The 22,039-nt window shown below is 47.1% G+C and overlaps 1 protein-coding gene across 2 annotated transcripts in view; it reads right to left on the reverse strand.

The window, feature by feature from the left end:
• SLIT3 (slit guidance ligand 3) overlaps window positions 1-20,347 on the reverse strand; it is a gene marked incomplete at its 5' end in the record, with an annotated part of 578,559 nt that extends 558,212 nt beyond the window's left edge. For both annotated transcript variants that reach the window (XM_079702652.1, XM_079702651.1), the window contains one exon: window positions 20,151-20,347. In XM_079702652.1, coding sequence (XP_079558778.1) covers window positions 20,151-20,347 — 197 coding nt within the window. The remainder of the gene's footprint in view (window positions 1-20,150) is intronic.
• Window positions 20,348-22,039: the final 1,692 nt, after the last annotated feature.

The following is a 22,039-nucleotide window of genomic DNA, read 5'->3' on the forward strand; positions in this document are numbered from 1 at the left end:
GAGGAGGAATTCAGCCTTGTTTCTTCTCTGCTTGGGCCACCAATCCCTCCAAGCTCATTTTGGCAAGGGGTCTCGGGAGAGAGCAGGGCCATCACCACAGCTCTCCTGCAAAGACCTAGAACCTTAGGAGGTCAGAAGGAACTTTCATTGTATTGGACTGGAGTTGGGTGGAGTTTCCAAAGAGGAGGTTGGCTGACAAGCCGAAAATTCAGGAAGAACAGCAAGGGGGGGCTGTCCCATGAGGACCTGAGAGCCAACACAGAAGGAATGAGCTATGAGGCTCGGCAGGGTGGTATTTCATGCTGGCAGCCCCTTAATTCTTATGTGCGTGGAAGGCAACAGCGTTCGGCCTGGCCTGACGGGAAGCTTTGTATTTGACTGAAGCATACTGAAAATATCAAAGTCCTGTGGAATAAAAATACAGCTCCTGGGCCCAATACTTCACCTATAACCTGAAAGTTTTATTGCATATGAAGACCCTCAAGCTAAAAGCCAAGCCACTGGGGGTGGAAGAAGGAGTACTAAAGAGCAGGACCCTACAGGTGTGTGGGGAGCCACGGCTGTAATCAGGTAATAACAATGGATCTTACTTACTGAGCACTATGCTAGCTGCTTTCCACGCACATTATCTGACTGACACGGTATAGTAGCACCACTTGTGAGGGAGGTTAGCCCCATTTTGTGGAGGAGGAGACTGAGGTTCAGAGTTAGGAACTTGCTGAGGAAGGTGAGAGAAGGAGAAATTTCTGTGACTGGTACAGCACATATTAGGATGAACTCTGTGAGGTTACTACTTTCAACCTTTCCTACCAACAAAAATGACCATTCCACAGGGTTCAACCTAACAGAATGCATTTTATATATAAATTATTTATACAGTAATTACTTTAGCATATAAGTTAATGAATTTATAATATAAGTTATATCATACATAAATGTCCTATATTATTTACTGGTTATATAATGGTATCTATACATTACATCATATGCATAACAGGCAGAGTGCTTAATGGTTGAGGACGTGGATTCCTGACTCGGACTACACTGGAAACGTGGCTCTACCACTTACGAGCTTTGGGACATCAAATAAATAATGTATCCTCTCACTGTCTTTGTTCTTCATCTACACCACAAGCTAATAATAGTACCGACTCCACAGGACTCTTGTAAAAAAGTAAGAGAACACAGGCCGCGCGCTAGAACGGTGCCTGGCACACGGTACTGATTAGCAGTCATCGTGCCTGCTTTTGTTCACTGGTGCCTTGCTACAGCCCTTGGCAATAGTCAATGCTACCTTGATTTCACAGAGACTTGCGTGGGTTTACACACCCTGCAAGAACACATCAGCAATTCAAACGCAGGTCTTTCTGAGTCCCAAGCCCTGCTGTTCTTTCTAAGCTGTCAGCTTCTCCTGGTAGTCTCTCTGAGCCTTCATTTGCCATTTGGTGAAGCAAGAGGCTGGGTCAGCTGATGTTATGGTTCTTCCCAGCATCCTTGTATATCAAAGCAACAGCAGCAAAGACAAACAAACAAACCACAATCAAGTGTTCTCAGTTCCACTGAATGCAGTCTCCTTAGCCACGTGGCTAGAAGCTTTCTGTATTTAGGGTTCCAATTTTTTTTCCTTTTCTGCTATTTCTTTCCAGAGTCCTCAGTACATTTCCTAATTAATCACTCCCACTTAATTTCCTAAAGCAATCACATCCTCCCCACAGGCAAGCAGCCTCATCTCAGGCAGAAGCACACACACCAGCTGGTCCCACAGCTACGTGGGAGTGTGTGAGCAGCTTTTGGACACAGACCAAAGAGTGGCACAGACGCAGGAAAAACGCAGCTTGAGAGCTACACTCAGAGGACACTCTTCCCGTCCCAGTGACATGTGGGTTTCCTGGTGATCAAAAGGACACTGAGATTTGGTTCTCCAAGGAAACCCTAAGATGCAGAAGATCCGGCTAGAGCATCCCAGGATGCAGGGAGACTCTACCGGTGGCTACTCTGTGATTCCAGGCAGGGCAATGCTGGCGAGATAGGAAGGCTTAGATTCCGCTCTCAGCTTTTCTGCTTATTTGTTGTATGAATTTGGACAAGAGCTTTCCTTTGGTTGAGCCTCAGTTTTCCCACCTTTAAAATGAGAACGGTAATATATGCCACACAGTGTGGTGTAGTGTAAGGAAAGAGCCACAAATGCGACAGCCTAGAGGAGCCTGGCAGCTGATATCAATGAGGGAAGTTGGGCTGAGCAAAAGAAAAATAACATGATGCCAAATGGCAGCTGACACACAGTCTCAGGGTTGGAGTCACAACAGGGAGCAGTGGGGACTGCGGTGAAATGGAGACATGCCTCATCTAAACACTAGTCAACCACTGCCATAGAGCCAAGCTGAAGCTCTGTTGCCAAAATTTCCAATTTTTAAAAAAAGAAGCCAGAAATGGATTTTTATATGAATTCACGAATCTTAAAATGTTGGCAAGAAATTGACACTAAAAAAAGCAAAAAACAAAAAAAACACCAATATGTGAGTCAATACCATGTGAGCCAAGCACAACACTTTGGAGGGTTGGTTTTGGCCCACTGGCCACTGGTTTGCAAATTATCTCCATGTAAGTATTAACTGAGACAATGTAATAATATATCAAGCACTTAGCTATGCACGTAACACATAATAAACACTCGATAAATGGTAGCCGTGGTTATTATTATTATTATTGCAGTTAACGTCTCTGTAACTCAGAACCCCCATCTGTGATAATGGACGTAAGGCTCATGGACGTCTGAGAAAATCCCTGAGAGTACTACAGAGGTTAACCATTGTGCATACATATTGATGCTGCTTTATTAATTGAAACGCACTTCATTGAGATTAGGTAGGACAGTGGTTCTCAACCAGAGGTGATTCTGTCCCCCAGGGGATATCTGGCGATGTCTGGAGACGTTTTTTTGGTTGTCAGACTAGGGAAGGGTGCTACTGGAATCTAGTGGGTAGGGGTCACAGATGCTGCTAAATATCGTAAAATGAGTAGGACAGCCCACAACGACAATAAAACGTCCCGCTGAAAATGTCAATAGTACTGAGGTAGAAAAACCCTGTGTAGACGGAAGTTTCCCTTTGCATCTCCTTTGTAGAAAAGACTTTATTAAGACAGAGGTGTGGATAGGTTCCTACATGGCAAGATACAGGAAAGGCTATGGGGTACAGAGAAAGAGGGGTGGCAGTTGGGAGAATGAGCAGATATACAGATAATTATCTCCTCTAAGAGTTTCAAAGCCCTGCTTTCACTCTGCTTCCTATAGAACTTTTTCATCATTGTCTTAACAACCGTCACATCAACATATTTCCTTAAAAGATACTGCTGAAGCTGCACCAGTTGGAAAGTAGGATCTGGAGAAACTGAGAACTTGAGAGAGAAGCTGCTTGAGGCAAGGTCACTCAGCAGGTTGCAGGGCAGACCTGGGAGAGAGTCCTCTTGGGTCCTGGTCCAGGTCCCTTGGGAAGACATCACTCCATTTTGCTGTTGTCATAGTAATTATAAATCAATTCTGTCTACCCATTAAAGCAGTTATTCCATAGAATGTTCTCACAAAGCATTGTTGAACTCGCCCTAGTTATTTTATGGATGAAAAAGTAATCACATTTTTGTATATTCTGTAATTCCAGCTACATTTACAATCGGCCTTCACCTCAAATGGTAAAAATAATGTGGGTTATATTACACCGTGGTTGTCATGCATTGCTATGACTACTCCAAACAAGGAAAACTGTGCTAGAAGCAAAATCAAGCAATTCTAGTTCACCTTAAGAGGGTAAGGGAAAGGAGAGTGATTTTTATCAATTCCTACATAATGCTAAGTGTTTTACATAACTTATTTAATATTCTCTATAATTGGGAACTTTTCTTTAGGTCAGTTTTCTCACACACTGCTGCACATCAGCAATACCTGGGAGCTTTACAAAATCACAACATCTGGGAAGCACCTCAAAATCATTAAATCAGAATCACTGGGGATGGGACCCAAGCATCAGTAATTTTTAAATCTCCCCAGGTGATTCCAACGTGCAACCAAGTTTGAGAATCAGGATTTCAGGACTCATTATCATTATTTTACAATGATGCTGACATCCTAAGAGCAAAGTGAACCTGCCTAAGGGCACCCAGCTGGTGAATGGTAATACTGTGATTCAGACCCGGGTCTGCCTTTCTCCAAATGCCAGGCATAATCTTTCTCATTATGCCACTTTCTCCCAGAAGTTTGCTATCTGTGGCTTTCTCAGTTAGAGTTATTTGGTTGTAAGTTTGTGAACTTGAGCAAAAGGGAATTCACTAGAAGGTGATCAGGGTCTTCTGGATTCAACGGGAATCTTAAAAACAGGTCTGGGAAAAAGGAAAGCAGGCACGTCTCGTCCCTGCACAAGTGCTTAGATGATCTGGCAAGCCACCATGTCCAGTCTCTTTGTCCTTCTGGTTCAGATTCCAGTTCCAGGGAGGAAGCACCAGACAGACCTGACTTGGGTCATGAGCTCATCCCTTGACTAGGAGAAGGCAAGGTCCCTGATTACAAATCCACCAGACTGTATCCTGTGAGTGCAAAAGACAATATTCCTCTGGGAAGCAAGACTGAATCCTGGGCAGCCACAACACAACACGTCTACTATGATGGAGGGAATGGAGGGACTTATGCAAGTAAGCAAGAAGACATAAGACAGTCTCACAGGTACGCTATGAACTTCAAGGAGAACTCAGCAAAAACCCGGAAGCCCCTGTAATCAAAACCAATGAAACAGATAGGGTCATTCAGAAGAAAGTTGCCATCGGAAAAGTGGCCATGAATGGCCTCAAAATCATTTGCAAAATATTGTGAGTTTGTGCATTTTTCTAAGAACACGGTCAATTTATCTTATCAGATTATCTAGGCTTTTTCTTAAAGGATTTTAGGAGATCTTAGGGAAGAAAAGGAGAAGCTCCTAACAGAGCTCAGGTCCCAGAAACTACCTGGAAAAATGAGACCTGCCTGGTGTTCTGGCCTGGCACCACACAGACAAGGCTGGTAGAGCTTTGCCAACTTTGAGCCAGGAAAACAACACTTTTCAAAAAAAGCAAAAACAGACACAGGTAAGAGTTAGCGTGTTTGCCTGTAGTTACACAGCAGTAAGGAAGAGGATAGTCCCAAAGGAAAATAGAAATCAAGGAAGCCGAGGGCGCTCTGGGGTCAAAAGCAAACAGGGGCCATTACAGTTCAATTGCAGATGTGTTCAAACAGAGCACCCTCCCAAGTGTTCAAACAGAGCACCCTCCCAAGCTGGCTCCTTGACAAAGGGCCAGTTCTCCATCCTGTGAGGCTTGCTGCCCACATCTAGGCATCTACAGACCCTAGTATGCGGGGACTTGAAAAACGAGGCTACTGTGTAATTAAATATATAATTACAACTAAATATTTAATTGTTCAATGCATAAATTCAAGGATGAATCAATATACAAACAGGAGAACTATAATTGTTAACTGTGGTTACTCAGTACACAGGTACTACGTATTAAGTCCCTACTAAGAGTCAGGGACTGAGCTAGTAGCTTTAGATGACACATAACTTAACCTCACAATAACCCTAAAAGGTACTTACTATTATACTACACCCATTTTATAGATGAGGCTCCTAAGACTCCAAACAATGAAAGGACTGGTCTGTTGACACATGACAGTAAGCGATGGGATCTGAAACCAGATCTGTCAGCTTGAGCATCTGTGTGATTGCCGCGGCTCCAGGATGCCTCACAATGTTCATGAGCATCAACTACGTGTTGGGCATTTTGCTAATTCTTACAACAATCCTTGAAATAGGTATTACTGTCTCCGTTTTATTTTTGGTTTTTTTTTTTTTTTTTTGCGGTACGCGGGCCTCTCACTGTTGTGGCCTCTCCCGTTGCGGAGCACAGGCTCAGTGGCCATGGCTCACGGGCCCAGCCTCTCCATGGCATGTGGGATCTTCCTGGACCGGGGCACGAACTGGTGTCCCCTGCATGGGCAGGCGGACTCTCAACCACTGCGCCACCAGGGAAGCCCACTGTCTCCGTTTTTTTTTAGATGAGGAAACTGAGTCTAGAAAGACAAGTAACTTGCCAAAGGGCACATTTTGAATACAGATTTTTAAAATCCAAATCTCTCTGGCTTTAAAGCTCAGGGACTTTCCAGCAAACCTCCTGCCTATCTAATTCAATGTGATTTTTTTAAATGTGTTGACTTAGTTTGATTTTCACAAGCATTGTACAAAGCCCATAGAGAAACATAGCTCCTGCCCTCAAGAAGCTTTTAATCTAGTTAGGAGATTAGTTACACAGTATAGAAAATAACGATGATAAATACATGGCTGTAGAGTTTTTTAAACATGGCCACAAATTCTTTGGGACTTCTTCCTTGGAGAAGTGGTTCCTACACTTTAACCTGGGCTAGCTTGTGTTGCTTAGAGCAGTAGAATACAGCAGAAGGAATATTATGTTACTTCTAAGACCAGTTCATAAAAAGCCAGGCAACTTCTGGGTTGTGTACTGACACAACCATTCTTAGAGCTCTGAGCCTCCATGTAAGATGTTAGGTCACTCTAAGGCTGCCATGCTTCAAGGAAGCTCAAGCCACATAGAGAGGTCACATGTGGGCGCTCTAGTCAACACCCCCAATGGAGCCCAGCCTTCGAGTCAAACCACCTGGGTGCCAGACATATGAGTGAACAGCCTGCAGATGATTCTAGTAGCCACCCATTCAAGTCTCCCCCAGTCATTCCCATTCTCTATATGATGCCTCATACATCAGGGAGCAGACACAAGCCACCCTACTGAACCATGTCTTAAACCCTGACCCAAAGCATCATGGAGCATAATAAAATGGCCATTGCTTTACAACACTAAGTTTTGGGGTGGTTTGTTAATCAGTAATAGGTAATCAGAATAATGGCTTTTTGAGTGGATATTTAATGCCTGGCATTGTCCTCTAAGCTTGACATGTATCACCTCATTTGATCCTCCCGCAGCCCAAGGAAGCAGGTGATTGTTAAAGAACATGCCCAGGATTGCTTAGCTAGTGACGGCATTCAAGCCCAGATCACACTAATTCCAGCATCAATACTGTAAACTGCTCTGCTATAGAGGAAGGGAAATTCTGTCTTTGCAGAAAGTCTACAAAGCCCAAATCCAATCAGTCTTAAGAAACATGCTATTTTTGAAACTAAACATCTTTTTCTTTCTTAATTTCAGAAGGCTTACTGTGGAACTGAGCTAATTATTTGAGCCTTAATCAAGGACCAGCCACTCCCTGAAGCAGCTGTCCTGGCCTCTCTACTGCCTCTAGAAAGTCCCTTGGGTTGGTTGGATATTGGCTCCAGTCTAAACCTCAAACCCCAGCCCCTAGAAGTAAAGATGCATAGGGCTAATATGATTCTTGGAGATCGTCCAGTCTACTCCCTTCATCCCCTTATAAGATGAGGAAACTGAGGCCCAGAGAGGTCAAGTGACTTGTCCAAGGTCACACGGTATGTCAGAGGTACAGCCAGGTCTCCAAATTCCCAGGCAAACATTCTTTCTACTACACCATGCTGCAGTTGCTAAAAATTCCCCAGAGCTGCCTCCCTCGGCCCTCCTCTTGACAAAGCCGTTTTCCCCGCCACACGCCCACACAACTACACACAGTCACATTTGGCAAGTGGTGCCCTCAGCCCCACTCTGCTCATGAAATGCTGTTTTGCAATGGGGCCTCTTTGTTCGTTAGCAACACAAAGAAAACTGTAGTGAAGTCTTCTCAGAAGGAGATGTTTCTTGTTTTAAAGACGGAAAGAGAGCTTCCTGGCTGAATATGGCTCGAATCAGCATGCAGCTCCAGTCGGGAAAGAACCCAGAGGAGATTTAGGTCTTTGCAAAATTTCTAGAACACATGAAGAGGGCACATGGCAGGAAGAAGCTTATGGGAAATGTTTCAGAAAGTATTAAAAGGTACGCCTAAACAGAGTAAACAGAGCAGATTGGTTACCATCTTGTGGTATGAAGTAATTAGCGGGGGGGCACTAGAGTCGTTAAAAACTCTCATGAAGTGACTGGCCTTCCCATTTTGGATTTCTGCTCTAGTCCTGTTTCCCAGCTGTCTTTTTGATCTGGGATTTTCCCTTTCTAGACCGTAATCAAGCTACTTTGGTGCTTGGAGCCCTCAGGATAGGCTCTGAAACCCCAAGTCACCCATTTGGTGCCTCTCCCTTGGTTCCACATTATGCCTTATTGTTTGTACTAGATTTGGTCCCTCTTCTGTCTCCCTAGTTTCCCTGATTGGCAGAGGCCTCCTACGGCTGAGTGATTGCTATCGAGGCCCAAATGCTGTGATCAAGGATGAAATGAAAGCAGGACAAACTTCTCATGAGGGCAGCTCACGCCACAAAGCTGAGGTCCCCACCGATCACAGCTCTAAGACATGTCTCTGTCCAGGTGGGCTGAGAGCAGTGGGGAGTGGGTAGACCAGATGATCTCCAGAGATACTTCAAAAGCCTGAAACCTTCTCAGCTAGGGAAGGAAATGAAAGAGGGAGGGACAGAAGCGAGTTCCATGGCAGAAATTCAGAACTTGTAAGCTGGCAGCAGATGGAAAGAAAAGTGCCAACTTTTAGCAGGAGGAGATGTAGTGCGTGCATTTCTTAGGGCTACTGCAAGCCCCAGGTCCTCCCTTCCGGAGAATCAGGTGGAGGCCACCCAGGAGCCACCCTCCTACACACATGCACAGCACACATCTCCAGGCACAAGACGAGATCTCCAAAAAGAAACTGGGCCAAATGAAAGTTCTCAGACCCTTCCCCTCAAAGCTGAGTCTTCCCTATCACCTTCCCCACGCCTAGGCAAACCTGCCCAAAGAGCCAATTTCCGTCCAAAGCCCCCGCTCCCTCATTTTCCCCTGGGAAATCTCCCACCTGCTTTGTTAAACCTAAGAGAGAAGAATGAGTGAATGCGCACCACAGGGAAACAATGCCCAGTGGTCTGGTTACAGCTGGAATAGCCCAGGAGGGGCAGCTGGCCTCCCAAAGGAGGCCCTGTATCTCTTCATTGCCTCAAATACTGCTGCGCTGTGCGTCAGTGTTTATGAAATGCTTCTCAAATAAGGTCAGTGTTCTACGCAGAGTTAGGACTCTAATAAAATGCAGAACTTGTGCTGTTTGCCAGCTAGCTGCGGAGGCATACTGGAATTCTTTCTCGGATACAATTGTTCTCAGATTAATATTTTCCCCATGAGTTTTTTTTTATTCTACTTGTGCTGGTTTTTTTTTTTTATGATGTGTGAGTTTTTCTACATATTTATACCCACTAAAAGGGATGAGTGGGGCTTGCTTTCATCAGTGGTTCCTGAGGGCTTGGTGTCCCATCCTTCATTTCCCCCAACACCCCATAAATGTCCTCTCTGAACCTAGCGTGGTGGCCTTCGCCTTGTCAGTCACTTGGTGGGAAAGGATAGCCCAGATGGATTTCCACATTATTTTGAGCTGTTCCAGTGATGAGAACATTTCACTTGCCTTAGTCCTCATTGTAGGCACTCAACAAATAGCTCCTTTAAATGACTGCATCCTTCACAGAGCCCCTTATTTGGTTCTACTTTCTTTTTATTTTTTAATAAATTTATTTTATTTATTTTATTTTTGGCTGCGTTGGGTCTTCGTTGCTGCGTGCGGGCTTTCTCTAGTTGCAGCTAGCGGGGGCTACTCTTCATTGTGGTGTGTGGGCTTCTCACTGCGGTGGCTTCTCTTGTTGCGGAGCACGGGCTCTATGCGTGCGGGCTTCAGTAGTGTGGCACGTGGGCTCAGTAGTTGTGGCTCGCGAGCTTAGTTGCTCTGCGGCACGTGGGATCTTCCCGGACCAGGGCTCGAACCCGTGTCCCCTGCACTAGCAGGCAGATTCTTAACCACTGCGCCACCAGGGAAGCCTCTGGTTCTACGTTCTTGGAAACTGCCACTTATTAATTACTAAGGCAAAAAGTCCTCTCAACTCCACCCATTTGGATTGCCGACACTGGTGTGAGGCTATGTGTGCATTTGTAAAAGATGCAACTTGATAAATGAAAAGGAAAACCCCAGTTCAAAAACATGGGTGACGCTGAGCAAGGCCTTTGAGTCTGCTGAGTTTCCTCACCTGTAAATATAAGATTCTAAGATGAACCCTGGTTATCTTTCAGAGGCAGGATTTAGATATTGTGGGTGGAATCAGTAAGGTATTCCCACGGCACTAGATTTAGGAGACATTTGCAGACATCTGATCTCAGTTAAACCTTGCATCAGATCTGTGAGAGAAGTGTTATTCCCACCATTCTAAAGGTTACAGATGAGATGATTAAGACTCAGAAAGATACTCCTATAAATTTCTGCAGTTAAAAAAAAAGGGTGGAGGGCTTCCCTGGTGGCGCAGTGGTTGGGAGTCCACCTGCCGATGCAGGGGACACGGGTTCGTGCCCCGGTCCGGGAAGATCCCACATGCCACGGAGTGGCTGGGCCCGTGAGCCATGGCCGCTGAGCCTGCGCGTCCGGAGCCTGTGCTCCGCAACGGGAGAGGCCACAACAGTGAGAGGCCCGCGTACCGCAAAAAAAAAAAAAAAAAAAAAAAAAGGGTGGAAACCAGGATTCCACCTAGGTCTTTTTCCTCATTAAAGGTTATATCACACCATACTCTCCACTGGTTTCCCATTCAGACCCCTTCGAAACCCAATGTATAAAACACTTTGTACCTATGTTCTAGAGCTTGGAAGAGATGCAGAGGAGAAAAAGAATATCAGGAAAGTGCTAGATGGTCCAGAAACTTTTGTAACACATTTCTGAGCAGGACAGCTCTCCAATGAAATCATCATTGTTGAGCTTTTCAATCACAGAAGAATCTGCTCTATTCTCTGCTTGGGCTGCAGGGAGTTTAAGAGCATGTTGTATGTAATTCATCATTCACAGAGTCCAGCCCCAGAGGACCTCTACACACCACGCTGGGCATCATAAAAGGCTTCAGATGGCCATGAAGATGAAGTCTGAAGTTGTTTTCCAGACACAGCCATGGATTGGGAGTCTCCAGTCTCCAATGAAGGTCCAGACCACAAAGATCCTACGAAAATCCAATCTCAGGAATTGAAGCTTAGATGGTCAAAGTCCAAATTCAGTACTAGGCAATGGAGAGCTACATAGAGGGCAGGATTGGGCAAGAAGCCAGTCTGGAAGGGTCAAGGCAGGGGCCAGGAGCCGCTCAGGCTCCAGGAGAGATACACAAGATGCACAAGTCCATGGTCAAGCCCATAAACCTCAGATTAGAAGAGGACCACGGACACACTATGCAGACAGACCCGAGCCAGGGTATACACTAATTGAGGGCAGGGGAGCAAAGAGTGGGTATGCTAGGTAGCAGACAGTAACTAGGGAGGCTGAAAAACTCAAGAGGGAGTCAAGGTGGGTGGTTAAATGTGCTGGCAGACTTTCAGGAATGACAATGCATACTGCTGCCAAAGTGCAGAATGAATCAGGGGTCAGGAACTCGGACTGGCATTTCGGACAAGAGAAGAGAAGTATGAGCCCACACAAGTAGTGATAAGACCGTGAAAAGTGAAGTCACATTTAGCCCAGCCAGGATGCATCTTATATGCATCCTACACCAGCAGGACCTGATCTCAGGGTGGCAGGAGCCTGGAGATCATGGCTGAAAGAAGGCAAGTAGTACAACTAACTGAAAAGGAAGGCGATCCCTGGCAAAAGCTAGGTAGATACTCGTGGGGGAATATAATTGGTCAAGAAGGCTCATCAGAACTGTACATGGAGAATTTATCCCCTCAAATCCAAAATAAAAAATCATAATAATTAGCCACATAACTATGGTGATATTCTTCCTAAGACTGGATTCAGCCCTAAACTCCCCTGTTAGATAAAACTGCCTTAAGCGCAGCTCCTGTCATTTTAAATGGGGCTCAGGCCCTCTTAGGTTCCATGCAACCGTGAACTTCTGCGAATCTAAACCATGTTCCCACTTCTACCCATGGGAACCCTATTCACCCTCAAGCTCCAATTCGAATGTCACCTACTTCCCCAAGCTGGACAGGATGGCTCCTTTGCCAGAACATAGCCTCGGCACCCCTCTCGGGATGCCTTACATCAAACAGGTTCTCCCTGATTCGACTGGATATCATTGTTGTTTTTTTTTTTTTCTTCTCGTTGTTCTTTGAGAATTGGGTTTAGAAGATAGGTAAGGGCGGCTGACTTAACCTGGGGGAGGAATGACATGACCAGTGGTTGGCGTGCAGACCAGAGACCAGACTGCCTGGATAAACCCTGGCTCCACTTCTCCCACCTGAGGAAGTTACTTCACCTCTCTGACTTTGTTTCCTTATCTGTAAAATGGGGACACAACGAGTTCCTGTCTCACACGATTGTCCGAAGATTGAGTCCATGCATACAAAGGGTGAGAAAAGCACCAGGCGCAAAGAAGGGCTCCATAAATGGGAGCTGTCATGGTGGTGGTGGTGGTTGTTGTTATTATTTACAATGATGTCGGGAGTGCCTCAGGCCTCTCTGCTTCATCCTCCATCACATTCATTCCAAGCACTACTCAAGCAAACGAGCCCTGTGCCAGGGGGCGCCTCACATGGTAAAGGAAATCACTTGGAGAAACTCAGGCTTCTCAGCTGAGCCATGCTGCTGAAAGGAGGGCCCAATTTTTCAGGCTAAAATATTTTACAGGAGAGAATAACACACATATACACATCAACACACACACACACACACACACACACACACACCCCACATCCCATGCTGATGGGGCTTCTGGCACCAGCCTGACAGAACAAGGATGAAGCAAAAGTCATGAAGGAAAAGCCTACAAGAAACCAAGAGTTTAGAGAAAATTCAACAAACAGGGGAATTAAACATTAATAGGAAATCATTCCAGAGAAAATATGAACAGAACCCCAGGGAAAGAAGATGCTAGAGGCTAATAAGACATCAACATTTTTATCTACCCCAGCAGGAAAGAACAGGACAATGTATTTATGTAATCCACACCCCAGACCACAGAAAGACTTGGAAAAAAGCAGAGAGAACTCTTGTTGATTATACTGACAACCTGGATAAAGATCTGTAGGGCAAGCTCACTAAAACTGCAGAGGAAATGAGGAGAGGAGAGGTTATTATGCCAGAAGGGAAAATCAAAATAGAAATGTTCCTGAAAAGCTGATGAAATGAAAGTATTTGCCAAAATTTAATTAGGATAAATGCAAAGTATTGCACTTAGACGCCAAAAGGTCAAGTGCACAAATCTGGGATTGGGGAGCAAATAGGATCAACAGCAGAGAGGGTTGGGGAGACACTGGGGATGCAGTGAACAGCTGGGTCAAAATGAGCCAATGCAGGGGCGGTGGCTGTCCAAAGTGAAGAGGTCCCTTTAGCATGCACTGATAGAAGGTAAGATAACAAGAGAGTGGAAGGTCTCATCCAAACTAACAAAAGGCAAAGAGAATTGGAATCTATTTAGAGGAACATAACTAGGAATGGGGAGAGTGCCTGTCTCAAAGTCTAACACGCACAGAATAGTTGAGGTGATTATAAAAGTTTATGGAGAAAAGAGAAGACTTGGGTAAGTGGCTGGTGAGAAATGCAAGAGCAATAAGACGTTTGAAATCCTATCATTTGGGAAAAGGATTCTGCTTGCTCTATGTAATAACAAGTAATGGGAGATAAGTTCAACCCCCAAACAAAGAAAAATTTCTTCTTAGAACTGCTTTTAAAAATAGAATAAATTGCCCTAAGAAGAACTGAGTGCCTCACCACTAAATGTAATCAAACCAAGGAGAATGACCACTTTCTCCAAAATCGTGCTGGTGGAAGATCAACCTGTACATGGTTGGAACTTGGACAAGAGGACCCCCTTCAACCTTGAAAATCCATATTTTTCAAAATCAGGTTTTATCTTGAGCATGCTATGGAAGGAAGACTACAGTCTGCAAGAATTATGGTAATCAAAATGATAGGAATATTTATGGAGGATGCACTATGACTCAGGTAGTTCTATATATTCAATACTCATAGCATCCTATGAAGGGATATTATTATTATTATTCCCATTTGATAAATGAGGAAACTGAGGTCACCCAGCTAGTTAAATGGTAAGTTGAGGATTTTAATCACACACTCCTGACAATGTTTCCCAGGGAACAGCTGTATCAAACATGGTGCTAGCAACAGACCAACAAAGACCACAGAGAGTGGGAAGGAAAGCAGAGCCTTTGGCAGACCAGCACTAGCAGTTGTTACAAAATAACAATCTAGGTCTCCAAGCAGAGGATTCCTATTATGAGTTCTTCCCACCTGAGTAAGATGGATTTAAATGTAAGGCTGGAGAATCACGAACAATGGAGAGCCTTGAAAACGGAGCACCAGAAACCACAGCAGGGCCCCCTCTGATCTACTGTATCCAGAATGAGTGGTGGTTCAGAAAGCCTCTCAGGAAAAACCATACCTTGTTATTTTTTTGTTTTTGTTTTTTTGTTTTTCCAGCAGTTCTAAAAAGGGTTAAGACCACCTTACATAATGAGGGTGGAGCATGCTAGTAAATACAGCTGTTTCAAGTAAAAGCAGTAACAGAGGCAGACACGGGAAGTCAGTAAAAGGAGGTATTTAGGGAAAGGCGGAAGGAATGAGCATTGAAAAAAAAAAGTCAGGGCCAAAAATTCCCCATGAAAATCTGACCCCCCAAAATAAATAAATAAAATGCATTCCTTATTTAAATATACCACAAAGCAGCATGCCCATGGAAAAGATATAAACCACTTCAACCGTAATCCCCGTTTTATGGAACAGAGGCCAACCTGGGCTTAGCTGGGGGGGAGAGGGAGGGAACCAGGCACAGGGAGACTGGGCAGAGCCTATGTGCAGGCGAGGAACTTGCCTCGACAGGCACACTTCAAGTGGGCATCTCCAAACTTCCAGCTGGATGGGGCCCGAGATGAAGAAATGGAAGTAACAGCTGTGGTCACTATCATTAAGAGTTTGTGGAGGCCTATGTGCCAGGTACTGTGTTAAGCACTTCCTGTGCATTATTTCATGTAATTGCCCCCCAGAGGACCATTTACTCTTCGCCCTTTACAAGTAAGGAATGGTAGGTGGAAAAGCAACATACTGGGCATTGTGCTGAGTGCATTACACGGATTGCCTCAGGCCACGTTCACAGCATTTCCGCAGGGCCCCGGCGATTATCATCCCCCTATTACAGGCATGCAAATACGGTACAAAGGGATTAAACAGACCGAAGCCCAGAGGAGTGGAGTGACCCGCCCCAGGTGCAACAGCAAAGATGTAACAGAGCCAGAATTTAAACCAGAGCTGTCTTATCTCCAGAGCCCAGGCCTGAACCGGAAGGCACGGGGCTCTGAAACCTTCTTGCACGACCCACTCAGTGCAAAAGATCCCACAGCTCTCGGACCCACTGTTCTCACTCTCCAGGGGAGAAAGCACTGAGTGACAACAAACAGAACTGGGGAGAAACAAAATAACAATCAAAGTGGCAAAAATGCCAAAATAAACATGGCCCAGCTCATGGCAAAAGCAAAACTTAATAGTGAACCTACAAATACATCGATTAAAACAAGCAGAGCAGCAATCAAAAATCACAGAGAGTGCAGGATAATGCTGATGAGCTCCTGATTAGAAAGTCCTACGGTTTAAGTGTTCAGGATTTCTAGCTCTTTTCATGGGCATGTGCACAGTAGGAGTTTTGTAAGGTTGCTAAGCAACGTCGGGCAACCAGACTCCAGAGTGGATCACTCATTATGAGTCCTTGGTAACTCTAGTAAGGCAGTAATTTTAGTTCATGAAAGACACATTTTAGAAATGCTTAATAACTCATATAATAGGTTACTAATAAGTGGCCCTTAGCCATACATAAAAAATGCAGATCTATAACTGCCCAGCTTTCACTTGTAAGAACTACTTGTACTTTTGAGATTCATCATTAATTTAGTTCAACACATACTTGTTGAAAACGTACTATGTGCCAGGTGCTGTTCTATGCTATGGGGAAGAGGCCCCTGACAGTTCACCAGTGAACTACAGACTATACACAAAAAAACCACAGACTATACTAGAATTCTACTTTTAGGAAAATGAGGCCCAGAGAGGTAAAGCAATCTGTTCAGTGTTGCACAGCACACTGGAGGCAGATATGTTCAGCTGCTCACGTCCAGGCCAGTAGGCTCGGCAGGAGGACACTGCTTCCCGGAAAGGCCACGTCCTCATGGTTGGTCAAGAGAGGCCCCATGATCCACCAGCTTGCCCCCGGTCCTCTGAGCTAGCCCCAAGGGCTGGGAGTACCAGGATGCAGGGCTTGGCTGTTGAGCATCTTGGAAGGTCTCCCACTTGACCTCAGGACCTCTGTGGTCAAGTAAGGGAAAGCCTATGACACGGTGTTGGTTTTTATTGGACCCAACCACCGGCGAAGCTTGCCGTCATCTGGAGTGATGGAGAAAATTAAGTTACCACATTCTCACGTTTCAGCCTTTAGCCCGTATTCCTTCGCAAACAGGAAATGTTTATTTAAATACAGCAGTCTCCAGCATGTTCCAGAGCCAAGTGAAAAACCAAAGATGTCCACTCTTGCCCCACTCCACTGTTCAGGCCACCACCTCGCTGCGGGTGAGAAGTAGGCCTCTGCCTGCCTTTAGGCAGGACGAGGCAAAGGGGCCCTGCGTGAGAGTTCATTTTCATGTCTCCTCTTTTTCCAGGCCGAGATTGTGGTTGGAGAAGAATTACATCTGTGGGCTCCTTTTGTACTCAGAAGGGTAAACGCAACATCTGTTTACTCTGTGCTCCATGGTAAATGTTTTGTTTCAGGCACCACCATTCACTTCCTCTCCCCTTGTCCTCTATCTTTGCTCCATGGATAATAAATTACACTGAATTCTCCTCTGCGTTTATTTAGCTTTCTTGTGGGTGTCACCTCCCCATTGAGGGAAAAAAAAATGTCGGTAGTTTATAAACAACAGAGAGTTTCTCTGTGTGATGTGCTGACATTATGGAGAATATGCTAGAACACAGACGCCTAGCTCTGATACCAGCTTAATGATGAACAATTTAACAGGCCCCATTCCAGGCCTGAAGCAAAGTCCAAATGGTGACCACATTATCTTCATAGACGTCTGCTTTAATGGCGTGCCATGGCTGGACAAGGCCTCAGAAGTCAACACTACCAGAGCAACAAACCCTCCCCCCACCCCCCCACACACACCTCTTCATAAAAGCCTCTTTGGGAGACAGAACAGCAGGAACAGAGAAGGGAGAAAATGTTTCCTCTTTGTTATAAAACACAACATAAACATTTGAGATCAGAAAATGGATCTTAGGAAGGTCCCGAGCATCTGACGGCAGTGCTGACAACACTTAGCCACATGAAAAAAATGAGCCCTGAGAAGTTTAAAGGCTCACTAAAGGAAAGTTCCTTCTTCCGTCGTTTGCTTACATTCTTTAAGTTGGATTGCTGGTTTTCTTCTGTATATGCCATGATTTTATATACAGTTACTGGAATGCAGTGGACGCTCAAGTCATGTTTGTTGAATGAACGAAGGGAGGAATGAATGAAAAATTCCTCCCTAAAGAAATCCTTAGCATAGTTCAGAAATGCCACGGCCCCACCAGAGTTTGCAAAATTGTAACGTTACAGGTGAGTTGACTGAGACAGGGTGTGGGGTGATGAAGGAGTATTGGGACTCTTGGGAAGCTGCACCTAATCCCTGCAGTAACCCTGACTCAGCCTGCTTGTAAAGGCTGCCCCCTCTCCTGGGGAGGGAAGAGACTAGAATGAGAAGCCAGACGCATCACCCCAATGCACCCCAACCAAAAAGACATCAGTGACCAGAACAAAGGCAGAGGAGACTCAGATATTCCAAAGCACCTCCTACTTCGCCAATGCCTGCCGGTGGCCATGGCAGCAGGGGACCCATGGGAACGCCCAGGACTCCAGTCTCTACCCAATCTCTTCAATTATAGAGCAGATGGGCAGCCCCCAGCTGCCTGGGTCTCCTGGGAGAGGTAGCACGGTGGCATGCTGGCTGCAATGCTGTGCCTGCAGCTTTTGAAGACCTCCTACATGCTAGAAGGAGAGGGGTCCACTCTCCTTGGTGTCTCAAACATGCAACATGATTTTGAATATCAAAGAGAAGTAGACTCAAGACCCCAAAAGGAGAGCTAATGTCAAGGCAAGTCAAATGTTTGCAGGGTGTACCTGAAGCAGCAACAACTGCTGCCTATTTTAAGACCCCAGCCCACAGAGAACCCTCCCAGGACCGTCTACTTATAGCTCTTGGCCCAAGCTGAACCTTGTTCCAAGGATGTCCAGCAGTGTGGTAGGGGGTATGGACTTAGGAGCCAGACGTGCTCGAGTTCAAACACTTAACTAGCTACTACATGACCTTGAACAAATGACAAAAAGGCTTAACTGTAAAGTGGAATAATAAGCATTACCTTTGTAACTAATGATCATCGTAGAGATTCAATAAGATAACACATGTAAACAAACTGAGGCACAGAAAGCATTCATTAAACATTAGCTACAGTTATTATTTCACTAACTCATGTGGCTGGCCCTGGTGTTGAGGAGAGAGAGGAATTTAGCTTATAAGTTACAGGTTTCCAAAAATACCACTAAAACAAGTTTTTCACTGGCATTGTAGAATATAAAGACTGAGTTAGGCTGTAGGAACCTGGATTCTGCCCTTTTATTGCCATCACCTTGCTGTGTGACCTTAGGCAAGTCATTTCACATTTCCGAGCCTCGTTTTCTACACATATTCATGAAGGTTCAGCTCTAACCCTCAAGAATTGTTTGGTTCAACCCCACAGAATAATCACTGCACTTGAAAAAAATGTCTTGAGCCAAAGGAAAGCTCCAGGAAAAAGGAAGGCAGTTCTACTGAGTCTCCGCTCAGGGACACATAAAAAGTAAGCAGAAGAGAAGCGGAGTGACAGGAGGTGATTAACAGGAATAACACACTCTAGGACAATACATCTTAGTCTCTGGCCCACTCTCCTCCAGACTAAAGTCAAGAAGGCAGAATCTTGAAAACCCAGGCACCTACTCTAAGACATGTGCAGAAGGGGGCAGCGGGAGAGCAAGGCATGCAGAAATCTACCAGCTAGAGCAAACCCTCACCCACTTCTGGGCTGTGTTCCCAGTCCAGTTCCAACCCCCTCTACCATTTCTCCCTCCTTCCCCACTCCCCAACTGCAGGCTAGGAAGAGCCCACCCCAGAGTCCAAGTTTTGAAATTGGTCCGAGGATCAAAATGATAAATGTTTCCAAAACGTTGACATATGAAAAGTAAATATTTGGTTGCACAATTGGGGTTAAAACGAGGGTCAATCCACCCCACTCTCCAAGCGCCTCTCCTCTTGCTGCCAAGCCCAGGATCCGAGGCTGAGTGCGGTTTGTAAGATTATAGCGCTGGGTCTCATTTAAAGGGCTGTCAGCATTTCCATTCTCCGGCCCGTTTGGGGAGGCATTTATAACCGAGCCATAAAAAATTCACCGGGGCTGCAACTTGGCATCTCCGAGGCCGCGCTCCAGGCAGGGCGGGTTTTGCAAGCACCCACTCTGAATTGGTTCGGTTCCTCAGAAGTCAGACCTTCAGACACACTCTCAACTTTCCTCGCAAGGGCAGCCAGAGAGCGGCTGGCCCATTCTGATCTCCAAGCCGGTCACAGTCTCTCAGGCCCTCTCTCCTGTCTCCGTGCCCTGACGCCCCATCACCCTTCAGCTTTCTCCTTCACCCCCTCTTTAATGAGCGCGGACCCCTTACCCTCACCCTAAGACCTCCCTGACTGCAGTGTCATCTCTCCTCGCCTCCTGCCAGCATTCTCCTTGGAAGCTGTCAGCTGGCCCTGCGTCTGGCACCCTCACCCCTGGAGAGACACTGCTCTTTGCTCATCACAGGGGTCCTCGAGACCTCTCTCCCCAGACCTGCCCAAAGCCACAGACCCCCAACTCAAAGAGTGAAGGATCCGATGCAGAAGAGGGTGAAAGCAGAGACTGCAACTAGCGCGGCCAAGGAGAAGGAAGAGGAGCTGGCGCCGGGGGGCCCCTCTGTGGGACCCAGGTGGGTGGCCCGGGTGAGGCAGGGCGGGGCGGGGGTACTCACAGGCGCTCGGCGTTGCGGGGGATGCCCCGGGGAACCGCCCGGAGGCCCAGCCCGTGGCAGTCCACGCTGGCGGCGGAGCAGGTACACTTGGTGGGGCAGGCAGCAGCGGGGGGGCCGCTCAGAACACTCGCCAGCGCGAAGGCCAGCACCAGGCGGGCGCGCACCGCGGCGCCTTCCTCCGTCCGCCCGGGGGCCATAGTGTGCAGGGGCCCGCGCCCGGAGGAGGTTGCCTCGGCGGGGCAAGACGCGTGGAGACCACGGAGGTGCGCTGGGAGCACGGGCGGCCTCGGGAGCGGGCGGCTGAGTTGGCGCGGAGGAGGAGCGAGCTCGGCGCTCAGGCGCACGGGGCGCGGGCGGAGCGGGGCGCGCCGGGCGGCGGCGGCGGCAGCAGCAGCTCCATCGGCGGGGCCGGCGCTGCCCCGCTGCGCATCGCTCGGAGTGCCCAGGTGCCGAGCGCCCCCTGGCCCCGCTGGCCCGAGGCCCGGGGCGCGGGCCGGGTTGGGGACCTGGGGCGAGCGCAGTGAGGCACGGCGCCCCGGGAGGTTCGGCTTGGGGCTGGGCTCGGGAGCGCGGCAGCGGCGGCGGCGGCTGAGGCACAGGGCGACCGGGTGAGCTGGCCGGCGCTCGCTCTCTCCATTCACTGAGTCGGGCAGACACCGGAGACGTGGGGCCCACCCCTCCCGCCCCCCAAAAACGCCAGCTCCGCCTCCCATTGGCTGCGCCGCGCGTCATGTCGACTAAGTTGGGAACTTTGCTGGAGCAACCGAGAGCTCGAAGGGAGGAGGCAGCGGAGGAGGGAGCTCGGCCAGCAGGGCCCCAGAATTGAGGCTTACTCACTCTGGGGAGCCGAGGACTGATCGGGCTGGTGGCCCTGAGCTGAGCATGCTACTCAATATTCTTTCCTTCTGTGCCAACACCGTCCCGCAAGGGGGCATTTGAGTACCCCGACCTTATAGATAAAAACTCAAAGTTCAGAGAAGTGAAGTGACTTGTCTGGTCACAGCCACGAGGGACCCCAAACCTCGGCCCTCTCATTCACCCATGTTTCACTTCACAGCCCATCAAAGCCCATCAAGCTACCTCATCTACAAAGATCCTACCTCATCTTGGCCAAGATCCACTTCTTCCCGAAGGACCTACTCTATTGACATTACTGCACTCCGCGGTCACAAATGTCACAGAAAATAGTCATCTGAGTGGTTCAGGTCGCTGCTGGTAAACCCTACCCGAAGGCCTGTCCTTCTTTGCCCAACCCCAATGCCTGCTGTGCTCTAAAAGTAGGGATGGCAGGGCCTTGGACCCCTGGATTGACAATGCCGTGTTCCTAGTCCTTGAGCTTCTGCCTCCTGACGAGGTGACTCTGGGTCAATCGTGTCACCACTGGGCTTTGATTTCCTCAAAACAAGGAGGCCACAGCCCTCTCTGGGCCCACCTCACTGGGCTGTTCGGAGCATCAAAGAAGAGAAAGTGTTTTTTTCAAAAGAGTCATTTGCATGCAAGGCATCCCTTCTGCCCCCAATGCCTTCCTCTTCCAGTGGCCGCTCAAAATTGGCCAGGTCTGAGCTTTTCCAGATGCTGTGGGGAGGGGCATGTGTTAGAGGCTCCATAAATACTTGTAGGAATGATTCTGTTTGTTTGTTTGGAGGGAGAGGGCAGGAACTGGAGGAAGTACTGCCCAGACTTCCTTGAGGTCTGCTCACACTGGAAAAATCTGAATGAGCCCTGTACACACACACACACACACCATCACACATACCCACTTGTACACAAACATGCTTACACACTCACTCTTATACACATTCACACTCGATCACATATAACACATGTGCACATGCACGCTCACACACACACTCACACACCCCGTGTCGTCGACAACAACTCCGCTCCGG

The sequence above is a fragment of the Hyperoodon ampullatus genome (assembly GCF_949752795.1).
Source record: "Hyperoodon ampullatus genome assembly, chromosome: 4".
NCBI lineage: Eukaryota > Metazoa > Chordata > Mammalia > Artiodactyla > Ziphiidae > Hyperoodon > Hyperoodon ampullatus.